A 17,583-nucleotide genomic window follows, 5' to 3' on the forward strand; every position below is an offset into this window, starting at 1 on the left:
TGTTAATTCAAAGCCGGGTGAAGATCGAGCCCTACTCGGGCTCGGTTCGATCCTTTCATCTAAAAAAAAGGGGGTAGTACAAGGCGAGGTCTGGGATGTGTGTTTGGGCCTTTTCGTGGGTTGCAAGCTCAAGGTCAGCTGTTTGCTGCTTTTCCTCTTCTTTTAGTTGTCTGGTGCTTTGTGGTCGCCGCGTCGTTGTGTTTATATTTCGATTAGTTGAGAACCGGGTCACAATTTTAGCCCAACCAGTTGTTATTGAAATACACACAAAGATCGGTAGTAACTGGACATACATGTGTCAACAGAACATTGGTCAGGAAATTTGAATGATAACCAATTAGAAATCAGTCAAATGCTAGATAGACACTCCCAAGAATAATAATGTAGATAACCTAAGCAATAATGCAGTGCCTAGCTGCCGGCCTCTCGCAATAATGCAGTGCTAGAATATGTGGGAGTTTATCTCGTGGAACGGCAGCTACTCCCTCCGCGTGCAGCAGCGCTGCCTACTTATTCGTGCTCCCCGTCCATGCTGCCACCACACCGCTGACCGCCAACACCTCTTGCAGTGACAATGGAGCTCCTCAGACCATTCGCGGCCCTGTGCGTCCTGCTTGGCTTCGTCCTCGTCGCCGTGGCGGTGGTGGCCACGGAGGTGGAGAGCGAGACGTGGGAGGCCCAGTCCTGCTACATCGTGCACGTCGCGGCCGCGCACGCGCCACGGCTGCCGCGCCGCGGCCTGCTGGCCACGCGGGCGTATGGTGCGTTCTTGCGCAATCAACTCCCCGTCGAGTTGTCCAGCCCGGCGCCGAGGGTGCTCTACTCCTACGCGCACGCCGCCACGGGCTTCGCGGCGCAGCTCACGGGCCGCCAGGCCGCGCAGCTCGCGTCCTCGGGCTCCGTGCTCGCCGTCGTGCCCGACGTGATGCAGCAGCTGCACACCACCCTGACGCCATCCTTCCTCGGCCTCTCGCCGTCCTCCGGCCTGCTCAAGGCGTCCAACGGCGCCACGGACGTCGTCATCGGGGTGATCGACACCGGCGTCTACCCGGAAGGCCGCAAATCCTTCGCCGCCGACCCGTCGCTGCCGCCGACACCCAGCAAGTTCCGCGGTGGGTGCGTCTCGGGTCCGTCGTTCAACGCCTCCGCGCTCTGCAACAACAAACTCGTCGGCGCCAAGTTCTTCCACAAGGGGCTGGAGGCTGCACGCGGCCGCGCCCTAGGTGAGGACTCGTTGTCGCCGCTCGACACCAACGGCCATGGCACCCACACCTCCTCCACCGCCGGCGGCTCACCTGCCGCGGATGCCGGCTTCTTCGACTACGCCGGAGGAAAAGCCGTCGGCATGGCCCCGGGCGCGCGCATTGCCGTCTACAAAGCGTGCTGGGACGAAGGGTGCGCGAGCTCTGACATCCTCGCCGCATTTGACGAGGCCATCACAGACCGTGTCGACGTTATCTCTGTCTCGCTTGGCGACACCGGCTTGGCCGACAACTTTTACAGCGACACAACCGCGGTGGGGGCGTTCCGCGCCGTCAGCAAGGGCATCGTCGTCTCCGCCTCAGCGGGAAACTCTGGCCCCGGGGACTCCACCGCCGTGAACATCGCGCCGTGGTTCTTGACGGTGGGCGCGTCCACACTCAACCGCCGATTCCCGGGCGACGTCGTTCTCGGCAACGGAGAGACCTTCACGGGCACTACTCTTTACGCCGGCGAGCCGCTCGGCGCGACCAAGTTACCAGTGGTCTATGGAGGGGACGTGGGCTCCAAAGTGTGCGAAGAGGGGAAGCTGAAACCAGCCAAGGTAGCCGGGAAGATTGTTTTCTGCGAACTGGGTGTAACGGCTCAAGCAGCGAAAGGACAAGCCGTCAAGCTCGCCGGTGGCGCCGGAGCAATCCTCACCGGCGCCAAAGAAGACGGCGAGCAGGTCATCACCAGCCCCCATGTCCACCCCGCCACGGACGTCCCATTTGCTGCCGCCGAGAAGATTAAAAAGTACATACGCACGCAAACTTCCCCTACGGCGACGATCATCTTCCGCGGCACCGTGGTCGGCTCGACGCCTCCTTCCCCTAGAATGGCGTCTTTCTCGAGCCGCGGGCCGAACTTCCGCGCGCCGGAGATCCTCAAGCCGGACGTGACCGCGCCTGGCGTGGACATCCTCGCCGCTTGGACGGGCGCCAACTCGCCCTCCGAGCTCGACTTTGACACGAGGCGAGTGAACTACAACATCATATCGGGCACGTCCATGTCATGCCCGCATGTGAGCGGCATCGTCGCGCTGCTCCGGCAGGCGAGGCCGGAGTGGAGCCCCGCCGCTATCAAGTCCGCCCTGATGACCACCGCGCGCAACATGGACAACGCCGGCGGCGTGATCGGAGACATGTCCACCGGCGAGGCGTCCACGCCGTTCGCGCGCGGGGCCGGACACATCAGCCCCAACAGCGCGGTCGACCCGGGCCTTGTGTACGACGCCGGCACGGAGGATTACATCACCTTCCTGTGCGCACTCGGCTACACTGCCAAGCAGGTCGCCGTGTTCGGCTCGTCCACCAGCTGCTCGACGCGCGCGGGCTCCTCCGTGGGCGACCACAACTACCCAGCCTTCTCCGTGGTGATCACCTCGAACAAAAAAAAGGCGGTCGTCACACAGCGCCGCGTTGTGCGCAACGTCGGCAGCGACGCCACGACGACGTACCGGGCCAAGATCACCGCCCCGGACGGCGTGCTCGTGACGGTGAGCCCCGAGACATTGCGGTTCAGTGCGACGCAGAAGACACAGGGGTATGCGGTCACCTTCGCGCGAGAAATCGGCGCGAGCGTCACGGAGAAGTACACGTTTGGGTCGATCGAGTGGAGCGACGGCGAGCACACGGTGACGAGCCCCATCGCCATCACTTGGCCGACGAGCCAGGTCGCGGAGATGTGAATGCGATCAGTGTATTGTGTGAGTTTATGTCATTTGTTGTAAGTTTCAGTTCGTGTGGTGGGATCAATGAATCAAGACGTCTAATATTTGATTTCAAAGAGAAGTCTCATGTACGACTACCTGACTGTTAAATGTATAAAATCAAGCACCCGCAAAAAAAAATGTATAAATAAAATCAAGAAAAATAACTAAAGGGGAATAAGGTCATTCCAAGAAAATGAACTAAGATCATCATTTTCTTTTACAAAGGGTGAATTTTATTGGCTCAAAAATGGAGTATCAAGAAGATACAAATATAATGAGCACACACCCGCCTCTGCACAGGTAGGATGCCCAAAGCCAACGTAACACACACACACACACAGAGAGAGAAAAACACGCCGGCAAATAGCAAAGTAATATAAGACCAAAGCTATGCGTAGATGAGGGGAAAAAGCGATCAAATCCGCGATTAGCAAACTACAACAACGACCGTACTCACACCAACCATATCACTACACCACATGGACAACGAGTTCTTTAACATCAACGCTTTCAGGAAGGGAGCGACGCCCAAGCCTCGATGTCATTGGATCCAACCACCCAAGGCAAAAATCTAGGTTTTCACTATCAAGAACCAGTCTAAGCATATCTGAGCAATGCCTACAACAATGTAATGACATAAAAACATAGCCATTGTCATGTATAACCAACTCGGGCCAGGCCTAGGCTTTCACCCTGGAACTCGAGACCGGGTGCTCGAGTTGCACCACCATCAACTACACTTATGTGTTGTTGTCACCATTTTTCCGCGATTTCAGCAGCTACATACGATATGCGACCATTGTCAGTGTACAACTCCCTCTGCGTCAGGCTATCGTTCATAGTTTGCATCTTTTTATGAAAGTTAACCACCGGATCACAGTCCGGAGTGAAGCTATTGTCGTAGGCCGGAGTGGTCACCACAAGGACCAACACCGAGGATGAAGCACATCAACGATGACTACCACCTCACCAGAGAGAGCTTTACCCATGCATGCCAGCCCAATGACCGACGTGGTCGGAACTGAAGCATGAACGACAGATCACCATCGCCGTCCCATGCCTACACCGAGCGTAGCCGCCGCTAGATCAGGCCAAGGCCAGGCATCTCCGGCAGACGAGTGGCGCTCCAGAAGACTGCGAGATGAAGCCGGGCCAGACTCCTCTGACACCCTACACACAGATGGCGTTGCCGCTCAAAAGAGATGGATGTGGTCGTGCTTGAAGTCCCTTGAGTAGCTGCCAACGAAGCAGGCCAATCAGGCCCAGATCTTTCTCAGATCTCCACCGAGCAACACACAAATCCACCATGGGAGCGTCACCAGCGCATCTACCGGCTGGGCACCATCATGAAAGAGTGGCATTGCCACCAAATCGTCCGGGGAGCGTTGTCCCTAGTCGTTGCGCGCGGACAGACGTGACCGTCGCCGCCCCAGTCGGCCGCCGCTGCCCCAACTTCTCCCTGTCGCCTTTGGTAGGTGGGCCCGCGGCTACCGTGATCAAGGCCTGTGGTAGCGGCGGCGAGAGAGTGACGGCGGGGGGTGCTTTTTCTAGGATCTAGGTTTCGCTTCGGAGCCACCCTTCTCTAGCCAATCCCTTAAAATTTAGGTCACTATATGGCCATCAATTAACTCCTCAACTTTGCAGATGAAGATGGCCCACCATGCAGAACCTCTCTGGGTTGTCACGTTTAGATCGGATCTCCGCACGAAGGCCAAGCTCCCATTTCGCGACGGCGTGCTCAGTCTCTGTCGTGATGCTCTCCATCTAGTCCTCCATTGACCCCGTGTCGACGACAGCCCTTCGGTCGATGCTAGGTATCTAAGGGAGGGCGAGGTAGTTGAGATCGGATGCATGATACATATGTTTGGTAAAGGTTGACCGGCGGTTAGATGATGTGGCACCGATACCATGTGCCGCAACAAGAGCCATGGAAGTGCACGCTAGCTCTACGATTAGATGTGAGGGTTCTCCAAAATTGGAGAGCACGAGTACCCTTAGATCTGCACGAGCGGGTGTGTCTGGCCACCATGAGGGCCTAGGGTTCCTGACAAAGACAACGTGAGGGCGCAGGGTGGGCCTTATCTATGCACCCCATCCGAATCGCACTTGTATCTGTTCATGTTTTGTCCATTTCTAGGAAATCCTAGATCTGCGGCTCCACCATTGGGATACTTGTTTGGGTGGTGGAAGGGGTAGTTTGCTGGTGATTGTCGATCCTTCGGTCAGCTTATTGTGTCTACACTTCTCAGCTCTTCTCATTTGCCTGCTTAGATGGTGGACAAGGCGGGAGCGGGGCGGTTCTGTAGGCAGGCAGCGCACCTGTGGGGGGCACGACAACTTTCATAGGGGGCAACTCGGACCATGGTTGTGGTTCCCAACACGACCCCAACATGGTCTGGAAGCGAGATCCACCGTAAGGATCCGACAACATGCCAAGATCTAGCGGCTCGGGCGGTTCCTCCATGTCATGAAGACGGATGGGAAGGCGCGATAGCACCAAGGGGCGACAAAGGTGGCGGCGAATCACAACCCCGAAGCGCCAATAGCTGGAGGACGGGGTAATATCAACTCAACTACTTGTCCTGCCTGAACTGGAACCGTAAAGATCATTTCACCGCTAGCTGCCCTACCATCCATGTGATAGATGTAAGAACCTTGTTCACACTAGATAGATTTTTTAAGCTATGCTTCTTGGGAGTGTGTAGCGTCTGTTTGTGCTATTAAGTCTCCTAGCTTGGGTTTCGTTTACATTCCTTATGTGTGTGCTGGTAAACATGCGAAAGAAAAATTCTAGCTATGTTGTGATTACGGTTATTAAAGGTGTTGCTACTGTTAAAGAGATAGATAAATATTTTAATAATTTCTTTGCCCCTAGATGGCGTTGTACTGCTAGATGCATTAGCCCCAATCAAATTTCTATGCACTTTCCAAATCCTAAGGAAGAATGTGCGCTTTATTATGGACAACATATGGAATTTTCTATGCGCATTCCAAATCATAAGGAATGGTGATGCGCCTATCTGCTTGGTCTCCTAATGTGGGAGCGAATGACCTCTTAATAAGGCTTGGCTAAGAGTTAGAAACATACCTGCAGAAAAAAGATGTGATGTTATAGTAGCTTGGCTCTTTGGTAGGAGTAACTATGGAAATAGACTATGCTACTGTCCATAAGGTTGAGTGTGCTAGAATTTCATTGGGTTGTAAGGATGCTTCAAAAGTTCTTTATGTAGCTAAAGGGGTTCTGGGTGAAGATTTTTATGATTTCTTCTATGAAGTGGAATATGTGGTTTTGGTCCTTGCTAAAATGGACAGGTTTGATACTTATTATAGAATTAACGATTCCTCTTTAGGAAAAGGGGCCAGAACTGATGCTGGCAGTTAAAACCATGCAAAATCTTCTAAAAATGTGGGTGGAAGGCAAATGACATTCTCTGGGTCAGTTAATGTGGGTCAAACTCAATGTTTTTGTCCCTCTCCAGGGTAAGGTGATCATCAGATGGAGCCTAGTGAGGGAAGTTTTAAGCATAATTAGTTATTGATTGATATTATGGCAAGAAGGCACAATCTACTGTCTATAACTCTGCCTACACCTACTGATCATAGACTGTTTATTAATAACTATGCTTACATTCCTGATATCCCCAAGAATCCGTGGATTTCTGAGCTATAATTAGAAGATTGCTGCTACTCCTGACAACACTTGGGCTCTTACTTGTGAATATGCACCCTCTACTCTTGTTCCTATGAAGAAATGATATGGCTATGTTGCTGCTGTGAAGTTATCTGGGTTCCAACATGAGTTGAGTTACAGTGACTGGCCATCTCTTCCAGTGGTTGGAATCTCCTAATGATTCACCGATTCACTCTTTTGGGGGCTGCAACTACTTCTCAAGTTCCTAGCAGGATGAGCACTCATAACTAGCATGACAAAGTGCAACATGTGTTTCTCAAAGCTGCTAAATTAACCAATAAGAGGAACTTGGAAGATAATATTGACAAGACAACTTATGTTTATTCCTCTGTTGCTTTATTTGATATGGATATCCTGTGTAAAGCTGCTAGAATGGGTGTAGACATTCCTTTAGATGATTTTGAGAACATTGCACTCACAGAGATGGAATTAACTAGGAAAAATATGAAAATGAAAAATCATGAAGATAATTTTGAATTCCTTACATATTCATGATAATAGAGGGAACGTGGTCCCTTTGTGTTTAACTTAGATTGATCCTATTGAGGTAGACGACAAAGCCGTTACTCTTATGATCAGGAGGAAGAATGGTACTTACTCTAGAAATGTGATTATTTCCACTGCTTTGAAATTTGGTATACCATGTACTAGGAGCCAAAAGGCTACTTCCAGTTCCGCTCTGCCTCCTAACAGATCTGGTACATTAAGGAAAATACCTAATAAATACAAATGATAGGTTGTTTTTGGAATTGTAGAGGTACTAAAAAAAGTTATGAAATCATACCTTTCTAACATTATTAAGAATTATCCTCTGGATTTTGTTGGTCTTCAAGAGACCATGAAGGGCAAGTACCCCCTACCTTTTAGGAAACTTGATCCTCATAATGTTTTTTCTAAGGATTGGATACCTTCCAATGGTAAATCTAGAGGCATTGAGTGTGGTTTGAAAACTGATATCTTTAATGCCCAATCTATGAAGAAAGAACAATATGTGATTTAGCTTCATTTGCACCCTATTCTACTAGATTGTGATATAGCATTTATGGTAGTATACATTTCTGGTCATGAGGAGCATATGATAAAATTCTTCTCTAAATTGGCCTCCTTTTGCAAAAATTTAGAGGTGCGACATGCGATTAGTGGTGTCTTCAATGTGCTAAGGCATAATGACGAGAAAAAAATCCTTAATCTCGTAGCTCCGACATGTTTAATGCCATTATTAATACCTTGTGTTTGAGATAGTTTTACAAGGTTGGTGGGATTTATACTTGAAACACAACCAGGATGCTCCCACTTTAGAAAATCTTGATAGGGTCTTGATGTCCCCTACTTGGGAAGATCAGTTTCCTTTGGTCTATGTTAGAAAACTTCCTAGAGAATTATTTGATCGTAACCCGTTGGTCATGGACTGTAGGATATCTAGGGCACTTTCTCCCAAGAAAAGAACTTTCCATTTTAATTTGAATTGGTTCAATAATGAGCAGTTCCTTTCCCTTGTTCAGGAAATTTGGTGTGAACCTATTAAAATTTGTGATCCTATTTACATTCTTATTTCAATTTAATTTTTTTAATAAATATTTCAAAGGACGGGGACAAACTTATTTGGTCATAATAAGAAAAGAAGGCAGGAATTGCAAGTGGTGCCAATTCTTGAGAGTCCTGAGGAGCTTATTGATGGCTCCATATTCTACACATTTTAGAGCTCATTAGTTGCCTATTATCTCTGTATATCATGTCCCACTGAGGCACTTACATGTCCACATGCATGATTTCTAATGTTTACTCTTTTTACAGTGAGCATTACATAATATTTATTCTTTATTGGTTTTTATTAGTTTTCTTTGTCTTTGTGTGTTTTTAGGTGATGAAGACTTCCCATGGACTTAGCATGATGAAAGGAACTTAAACGGAGGACATCCAAGCACATCGGAGAGTAAAAAATGTAATTTTTCAAACTTCTCCAAATCAAGATCTAAAATCACAGATGAATCGGTGTCTTTCATACGATTCCAACGAGCCCAAAAATGTCAAATTCCGAGTTCGTATAAATAAATGACAGCCATTTTTCTAGAGGAGTCCAGAGCGTTCGACAGCGTCTGGTACAATAGCGTGTGGTTGTACCAGCGCTCGTGACAAGCTCAGACAACTCCTAAATTTGCCCTTTCAGATGGGACCTTTGCAAATTTTGTCCACCATTGTTCCTACAAGTTTCTTCGCCTTCAAGGGAGATTTGGCTCCCCTATAGCCCTTGGACCAAAGGAGAGATGCTACATCAGTGGAGGAGGCTTTGGAAGAGCTATTATATATACACCATCAACCCTAGCCACCGCCATTATCCTCATCCTCAACCACGAGCCATCCACAATTAATCTCCCCATGTCCAACCGCCGTCCACATCATGAGCACTTGGGGGCAGTGGAAAGACTCCATCTCCATTGTTGCAACCTTGGAAGAATACCGGAAGGGAGCCGCCGCCGCCAAAGGACCATCATCGGGGGGCGAGATAATGGGCCGCCGCCACTTCGCCATCATTCATCATTATCCACCCCCGCCTCCATCACCACCATCAACACCCTTCTCCCGCCCCAGCACGGTCTCCGATGGGTTGTAACAACTCTTGAACCCCCTTTATATGTGATATTATTTGAGTAATTGTTGGCTATGGGCCAGTCGTCTAGTAAGCAGTTATTTGATACATGTCTTTTATTTATGTGTATCTTCTTCGTGTTTTATTGTCCATTATGGTAATATAGTGACTAGAGATGTCTGGTCCATTGATGTAGTTGGAGACATTCAACTCCTTAGGCCACACATGAAGTTGGTAGATAGTTGTGCAAACAGAGAACCTCCAGGTGACATATGTTGATATCTTGAGGCGAACACACCTACTCTACGAGTCACAGTTGTCCATAGCCTTCGGTCTGGCCTTCGTGACCTCAATGCATTTCTGTTATCCACCACAGGTATGGGATGGGAAGTAGGGATATTGAGTTGTCTCAAGATGGTGCTACTTGAGAGACAATGTTATGTGAGGGACCCCCCCACCACCACCACCACCACCATTTGTAGATTGCACGCATCCTATAATATGGGTACTGACTTAGTTGCATGTGTGGTTCGTCAAAAAACTTAACTCCATTCCGCGCCGGGGCCAAACGAGACCGCACTTAAAATGTCAGCGTTCTCATCTAAAACATCACATATTTCTCTAGTTTATTTTCTATGTTTAGTTTAGTATTTATTTTCCGTTCTCTTTAGTACTTAGTTTAATTCTTTCTTTTAGTCGTTTCCCCCTAGCAACCGACTTTAGTGAGCTATTTAATTGCATGCGAGTAGAGAGGGCTAGGGAAGCGTTCGAGGGGAGATGGCATATGAGTAGAGTGGAGGGGGCGGGGAGGTGAGTACTAGGGGGAATGCTGGGGTGGGTAGTAGTTATAGGTGATCGGCGTCTCGAGTGAGTCATGCGAGAAGTAGCAGTCAGTCATGCGAGAAGTAGCAGTCAGTCGCCGGAATTCAAGGCAAGCCCAATGTGAGGTGTGTGTGAATAGGAGAACATTTAATGATGTGCCACAGTAGAGAACTACCGTTGTTCTCTCCTGTTTGGTTGACCATGGGGCCTACAACAGATTCCACTGCCAATAGGTCCTTCACATTGACACAGTTGACATGTCAAGTGGTGTGTCCCCTAGAGGAGGAAACCGCGTCATAGGAGGTGGAAATGAGGTCTGACCAGGAGTATACATTTAATTTATCCACATTTGTTGTTGGCACAAACCGAATTCATGAAATTGTGACCGTCTTCGAATATTCGAGTTAGTTAGTGTCACCAACTGAATTTCCCATATTCCTTGGTTCTTGCTCCCACCGTCTTTTTGATATTTGGTCCGGACAAAAAAGAAAAATTATTGGAGGAGCGATGAAATCTATTTTGTCTAGTATTTTATTATATGCATCGTGTGTTACTTAAAGACTCCATTATATGTAGAGTTAAGAATTGTCACACAAAGGAGTGTCTTCATCCAGAGTACACATCCCTAGTGCATTCAAGTGTTGTGTTGTTGAGCTTAATTGGAACAACGATGCTGCAAATGGGGGGCACTAGTTAGGGTAGAGCTCTGAGCTGGCGGTAGGGCCCGCATGCAGTGTAGCAGGCTAGAGAAGGAAGATGACATGAAGCAAGAAAATGGAGGAAATATCGGATGATACCAAGCCTCGAATGGTACCATGCTACCAACTTGTAAAATTAAAATTTCAACTTATCAAAAAATTCTGAAGAAAAACATGGATGTTCATAACACACACGTTTTTTTTGCGAGAACATAACACACATGTTGACAACCCCTAAAAAAATCAGATTGAAATTCGACACACACATAGAGAAACGATCTCCTTGTGTATTTTGAATTTCTATATGAGGTTTTTAGGGTTGTTTATGTGTTGTGAACAGCCATGCTTTTTTCAGAATTTTTTGACATATTTAAATTTGAATTTTACAAGTTTGTAGCATGATAGCATGTAAAGACTGCTATCTCTTGATACTTTCCCTAAGAAAACGAGCCGATGTTACAGGAGGAGAAACAACGGGCATGCACTTTGAGCACCACCATCATGCATAGAGCCACCATCATGCATACGGGGCCTCCGCTACCGGCCACCAGCATACATAGCATGCACCGCCATCATTTCCATGTCTTGGAAGCTCACACAAAACAAGCCTAAAAAAATTGTGTACCCGCGGCATGCCATCTCCCACCCCCTCTCTCTATATATACACGTTTGTCTAGTTAGGCCGTGGGCACTAGCTATGTGTTTATTTGTGGACTCGGGGATGCACGTTCATCTAGCATGGTCGGTGAGGTGAGATAGTGGAGAAAACCAAATAGTAATCGTGCAAGTATAACGCTGTCGCACAAACAATGCCCCGTGCACCGACGGATGTGCTAGTCGGCGCATGGGGTGACATTATTGCACGGCACGCTGTGCGCGGGGCACGACATGTCCGCATTGTACTAGGGCATGGCAGGTCTCGGCGGAAGCAGCAAGTGCCGCACATCGGCCGAGGCCAGTGTCACGTTACCCAACGATGACATGTCGACATCCCGGTGAGCAGAAGATAGTAGGAGAATGCGCTGACAATTGAATGCCCAAAAAATAGTTTTCTGGCAATGATTTCCAGTGCTTAACCGTAGCGTCGTAGCAGAGCCTTGCTACAAAACACTTCCCGTCCAGCCGTCAGCAACGAGCACACAGTTCAGTGTGTTTAAGATTGTGTCATATATTGTACTCCCTCTCTAAAAAAACAATATAATTAAAATTAGTGATGCAAACGCCTGCACCAAATGCACTTTTTCGACAAAGGATGAATTTTATTAACTCGAAATGAAGCATCAAGCGGATACAAACACAATGAGTACACACCCGATCTCTACATAGTTAGAATGCACACAACCAACACCAACGCACACATACAAAAAACACACCGGCAAGAGCAAAGTCATAAAAGACCAAAGCTATGCCTAAACAGAAAAATACTCCGAAGCGATCAACACAACGATCGGCAAACTAAAACAACAACCATATCCACACCAGCCATCTTTTGAGAACACAAGGAAAAAGAGGTTCTTCAAATGCAACACCTTCAGGAAGGGAATCACCCACAAGTGTCGCCGTCACCGGATCGAACCACCAAAGGCCGGAGTCTAGGTTTTCGCCCTGAATAAAAGTCTGAGCATATCCGAGCAAAGCCTTCAACAAGGCAACGGTGCAAAGACATCGTCGTTGCCAGGTATAACCAACTTTGGCAAGACTTAGGGTTTTCACCCTGGAGCTCGAGACTAGAGTACTTGAGAAGCACCACCAAATCAATGTCAATCATGCGTTCTCGCCGCCACTTTTCCAGGATCCAATTAGCTACATGTGTTGGGCTAGAAATCCCACCAATGCTTGCCAGGTATAACCAACTTTGGCAAGACTTAGGGTTTTCACCCTGGAGCTTGAGACTAGAGTACTTGAGAAGCACCACCAGATCAATGTCAATCATGCATTGTCGCCGCCACTTTACCAGGATCCAAGTAGCTACATGTGTTGGGCTAGAAATCCCACCAGTGCTTGCCAGGTATAACCAACTTTGGTAAGACTTAGGGTTTTCACCCTAGAGCTCGAGACTAGAGTACTTGAGAAGCACCACCGTATCAATGTCAATCATGCGTTGTCGCCACCACTTTTCCACGATCCAAGTAGCTACATGTGTTGTGCTAGAAATCCCACCAATGCCGCTACACAACCATATCCTCTGCGTCAAACCGCCATTTATAGATTGACCTCACCGCCAAAAGTAGACTGGCCGAAGTGAGAGCCGCCAAACCACACAAAAGGGTGTTCAGGCTGCATCCCGCAACCTCACTAAATCGAGTCATCGGCAACAATCATCATATTTGATGAGAGAAACCCTTACCAATACCTTATGATGACTATGGCAATTCACATGGCAGGAGTGGCCATACCCAGCACCCAGGGCACACATGCCAGCATGATAAGTGGCCAGATCTTGCGGGGGTGCACTGGCACAGCAGGGCATCAAGCGCCGGCCACCAAGAGCAGATCAAGGTGCCTTGCACTCGTAGAACGCCACAACATCAATACCATGCGCTCAGCCCAGATCCAATATGAGACGAGGGTGAGGGCAGACTATTATCACTGGTGGCCGAGCCACCTCACATAGCCACACATTCAAGCTATGAGTTGATGCCTCCCGATAGTTAAAATCCACCTTAAATAGTACCAATCGCTGGTACAGGGCTGACCCAGAGTGTACCACACAAACCTCCAAGTAGAGGGAAGCCAGGAAGGGAGGGAGGAGACGACGATGAGGAGGCTGGAGTTGTTGGTGAGGCTGTAGTGGCGGCGGCGTGGATCGCCATCCACATGGGGTAGGCAACACGGGGGCCTCCTAATTTTCCGAATCGGCAGTTTCAAGGCAACAATATACCGCCAACACTTTAATGGCTTCCAGCAATCCTTGGCCATAAACCAAATGCATCTAGATCATCTAGAGGATATGGTTGTTAGACCAGCCAACCATATCCTCTAAAAAATTGTCAGAATAGGACAACCCACTCCTTCATATTTTCTAGAAGCCCCTTGTGTCCCTAATTTTTTTTAAGAGGGCCCTCTAAAAACCACCTCAAAATATAGGGGGGAGAGGAGGAAATATAGAGTGCACTCTATTCCTCCAATTTTTTGGTGTCGGAGAAGTTTCGCACCCAACTCCTGCCTTCTACCGTTGGGCACCTGGTCCCACCACTGTAGTTTCCGTTACACCACTGCCGCCAGATTCCACCAAAATGCACTATGCATCGCTTCGTTTCATTCCTTCTGCTGACCCTTGTTAGCTTGCTCTAGCCTGGCTCTGTCCTGGGAGCTTGATACGGGCCTCCATTCGCCACATCTCCTCCTTTCCCCAATCTTGCGACGCCACCCGCCACTGCACCGGCCAGGCGCTGCCTTGGCACCCTCCCCATCACCATCACACACTAATGTGGATCTGTGCTTTTAAGCCCCACCTATCACACACCCTAGCGTCAAATTATGTGCGATGAAAGCATCACACACGTTATAAAATAAAACCATGTGCCTGAAAATGAAACATGGTGTGATAGCCAACACATCGTGGACGATTGGGGGAGGGGGGAATTGTGTGCCATTCCGTGCACACAGTTCTACTTGAAGAAGTGTGTGCGATGAACTGAACTCTCACACATGTTTTGCTTAAATGAAACATGTGTGCTACATAGCACAAAGTTGTATTTATAAAATCATTTGTGATATGTAAATCATCCCACACATAACTTTTGGATGTGTCCTGTGTGATTTAAAATTGACACATGGTATGGAATATGTTTAGAATCATAGATAATTTTATCTAAGAAGTCGTGTGTGATTATGTTCACACAGTTCCAATAACCAAAAGTACCCACCACACTTAATTTATAAGATAAAATGTTGGAATTCATTTACATTGGTAAAATGTGAAAGTTTAAACAAAAATATCTAACTACACATGTAGCTATAGCTGGATGTTGTCTTCTAGTTCGATGATGGATAACTAACACATCCATATTAAGCGGGCGGCGTCCATGTGGCAGACAGCCACATCCACTGCTTCGATTGAGTGCGGCATGCCAGCTTTGCTATATCCATTCACAACACGTCTACAACATTCTTGCTCAAAACACAGCCTATCCCTAAAGGCCCACCTCTAGATGGCACTTGAGGAGTTTGGCTTGAACTTGTGTAAGGAACATGAAGGAACTCTAAGTTTGCTACAACATAAAAAACGTAAGCAAGTATCCATTTATCATACATAATTCTCTGTTATTGACACCTTTCGATCGTTTTTACTCCATCGTTTTGGCACTTCCTATCATTGAAAGTTGTGTTCCTTTTAACCTACATGTCGAGCAGCAAGAGCAATGGCAAAATCCGATATCATGTTTCTTAGTTTTAGCAGCCCAAACCTTTCTGATATTTGATCTAGATAAGAAGAAAGGAAAATCATCAGAGGAGCAATGAAATATCTAATTAGTTAACTAGTGTGTAGTATCACGATGTGAACTTTGTGCCATTACTTTCGGTTAGTACTTCGTTATAGTGTCATGTATTACTCGGAGACACAACTATGTTAATTATGTAGAGTTGAGAATTGTGAACTTACTGTGCGGTGAATTATGTAGGGTATTTTTTCCATAAAAAGGACCCGGATTTATTATAAAGGTTCATTTTTTTTTCTTTTTTCGAAAAGGGGCGACTCCCCAGCCTCTGCATCAGAACGATGCATACGGCCACATTTATAAATAAATAAAGGTGTTCAACAAGGTGTTATAAAGGTTCATAACAAGTACAAAGCACCTCAAATAAAAGAAAGTACATCGAGGTCCTTGGACCACTGAACGACCACTGTCACATTCAAAATGAGTCATTGAGACGCCACAGTCGCCACTATTTTACCGGAGCCGGCCTAACCTTGTCGATGACAGCTGGGAACTCTTCATGCGCGTGCCCTAAAAACCAATGCACAAGAGCTGCAAGTGTCACCTTTGAATCCTTGATTTAATCTGACGTTCTTGACACCAAATCTCATCGTGTTGCACGCATGGTGAGAAACCCTTACCTCGCCAAGGAGATGGCAGGAATTTACGCTTGAACTCAGTCGACTCCATCCTGGTGGACATACTTGAGGAGGATCGGAACCCGGAAAAACAGCTCTAAGGTGAATTCTGGGTAAGCTACATCACTAGATATTATTAAGTCTTTGCAAAGCATTGTGAATTCTTATGACGTATAAAAGTATGTGTTGTTCAGGTCGATGAGATACATGCCTTCGTAAACCACCATAAACTCCAATGCTAGAGATACATCACTCAACTCTGGAATCATATATTTTATCATATGTGTAGATTTTTTTTTCACAATCCGTGTGCACCAAATAAGTTAAGCGGCCATTATGTTTACTTTGGCAGAATAAAAGAAACAAAAAAGGAAATTTAGAATAGTTTTCATAGTTGATAAAGTTCCGAAAAATGAAATATAACAATAGGCTTAGAAAACCAACATGGTGGTAAAACCCATAGCCGTTCGATTTTCACCCTTTCATTAGTCATGACTACATTATGTTTCGGCTAGTTTGTGTTGTTCATGCCTCCATCGGCGGCCTTCACCTTAGACAAACTCGTGGTCGTCACGCAAACGCAGTGCAGCATTGTGTGCAACATTGGCAACAACGGCGGTCAGTATCATCAACCCGGACTACGTGCGTGTGGCCGTGAGACCATAGAGGCTGCAGATTAGTGCGACAAAGGAGTACAAGGCCAACTTCAAGCATCAAACCTTTGTGAGTGACACCGACAAGTGAAGGAAATATGCCCTAGAGGCAATAATAAAGTTATTATTTATTTCCTCATATCATGATAAATGTTTATTATTCATGCTAGAATTGTATTAACCGGAAACATAATACATGTGTGAATACATAGACAAACATAACGTCACTAGTATGCCTCTACTTGACTAGCTCATTAATCAAAGATGGTTGTGTTTCCTAACCATAGACATGTGTTGTCATTTGATTAACGGGATCATATCATTAGAAGAATGATGTGATTGACTTGACCCATTCCATTAGCTTAGCACTTGATCGTTTAGTATATTGCTATTTCTTTCTTCATGACTTATACAAAGTTCCTACAACTATGAGATTATGCAACTCCCGTTTACCGGAGGAACACTTTGTGTGCTACCAAACGTCACAACGTAACTGGGTGATTATAAAGGAGCTCTACAGGTGTCTACAAAGGTACATGTTGAGTTGGCGTATTTTGAGATTAGGTTTTGTCACTCCGATTGTCGGAGAGGTATCTCTGGGCCCTCTCGGTAATGCACATCACTATAAGCCTTGCAAGCAATGTAGCTAATGAGTTAGTTACGAAATGATGTATTACATAACGATTAAAGAGACTTGCCGGTAATGAGATTGAACTAGGTATTGGATACCGATGATCGAATCTCGGGCAAGTAACATACCGATGACAAAGGGAACAGCGTATGTTGTTATGCGGTTTGACCGATAAAGATCTTCGTAGAATATGTAGGAACCAATATGACCATCTAGGTTCCGCTATTGGTTATTAACCGGAAACAGTTCTAGGTCATGTCTACATAGTTCTCGAACCCGTAGGGTCCGCACGCTTAAGGTTTCGATGACAGTTATATTATGAGTTTATGAGTTTTGATGTACCGAAGTTTGTTCAGAGTCCCGGGTGTGATCACGGACATGACGAGGAGTCTCAAAATAGTCGAGACATAAAGATTGATATATTGGATGACTATATTCGGACACCGGAATAGTTCCGGGGGTTATCGGATATATATCGGAGTACCGGGG

General features: G+C 47.0%; 1 protein-coding gene across 1 annotated transcript; it reads left to right on the forward strand.

The window, feature by feature from the left end:
* Nucleotides 1-524: 524 nt before the first annotated feature.
* LOC119324482 (subtilisin-like protease SBT1.4) lies at nucleotides 525-3,042 on the forward strand. Its single transcript, XM_037598276.1, has one exon. It carries the CDS (start codon nucleotides 575-577, stop codon nucleotides 2,927-2,929), a length of 2,355 nt encoding a protein of 784 aa, XP_037454173.1. The 5' UTR covers nucleotides 525-574; the 3' UTR covers nucleotides 2,930-3,042.
* The last annotated feature ends 14,541 nt before the right edge of the window (nucleotides 3,043-17,583 follow it).

Source organism: Triticum dicoccoides, chromosome 6B, assembly GCF_002162155.2.
Source record: "Triticum dicoccoides isolate Atlit2015 ecotype Zavitan chromosome 6B, WEW_v2.0, whole genome shotgun sequence".
Taxonomy (NCBI): domain Eukaryota; kingdom Viridiplantae; phylum Streptophyta; class Magnoliopsida; order Poales; family Poaceae; genus Triticum; species Triticum dicoccoides.

Excerpts from the sequence above, each read along its gene's own strand:
- LOC119324482 (XM_037598276.1), top strand. The coding sequence starts at position 575 with ATGGAGCTCCTCAGACCATTCGCGGCCCTGTGCGTCCTGCTTGGCTTC.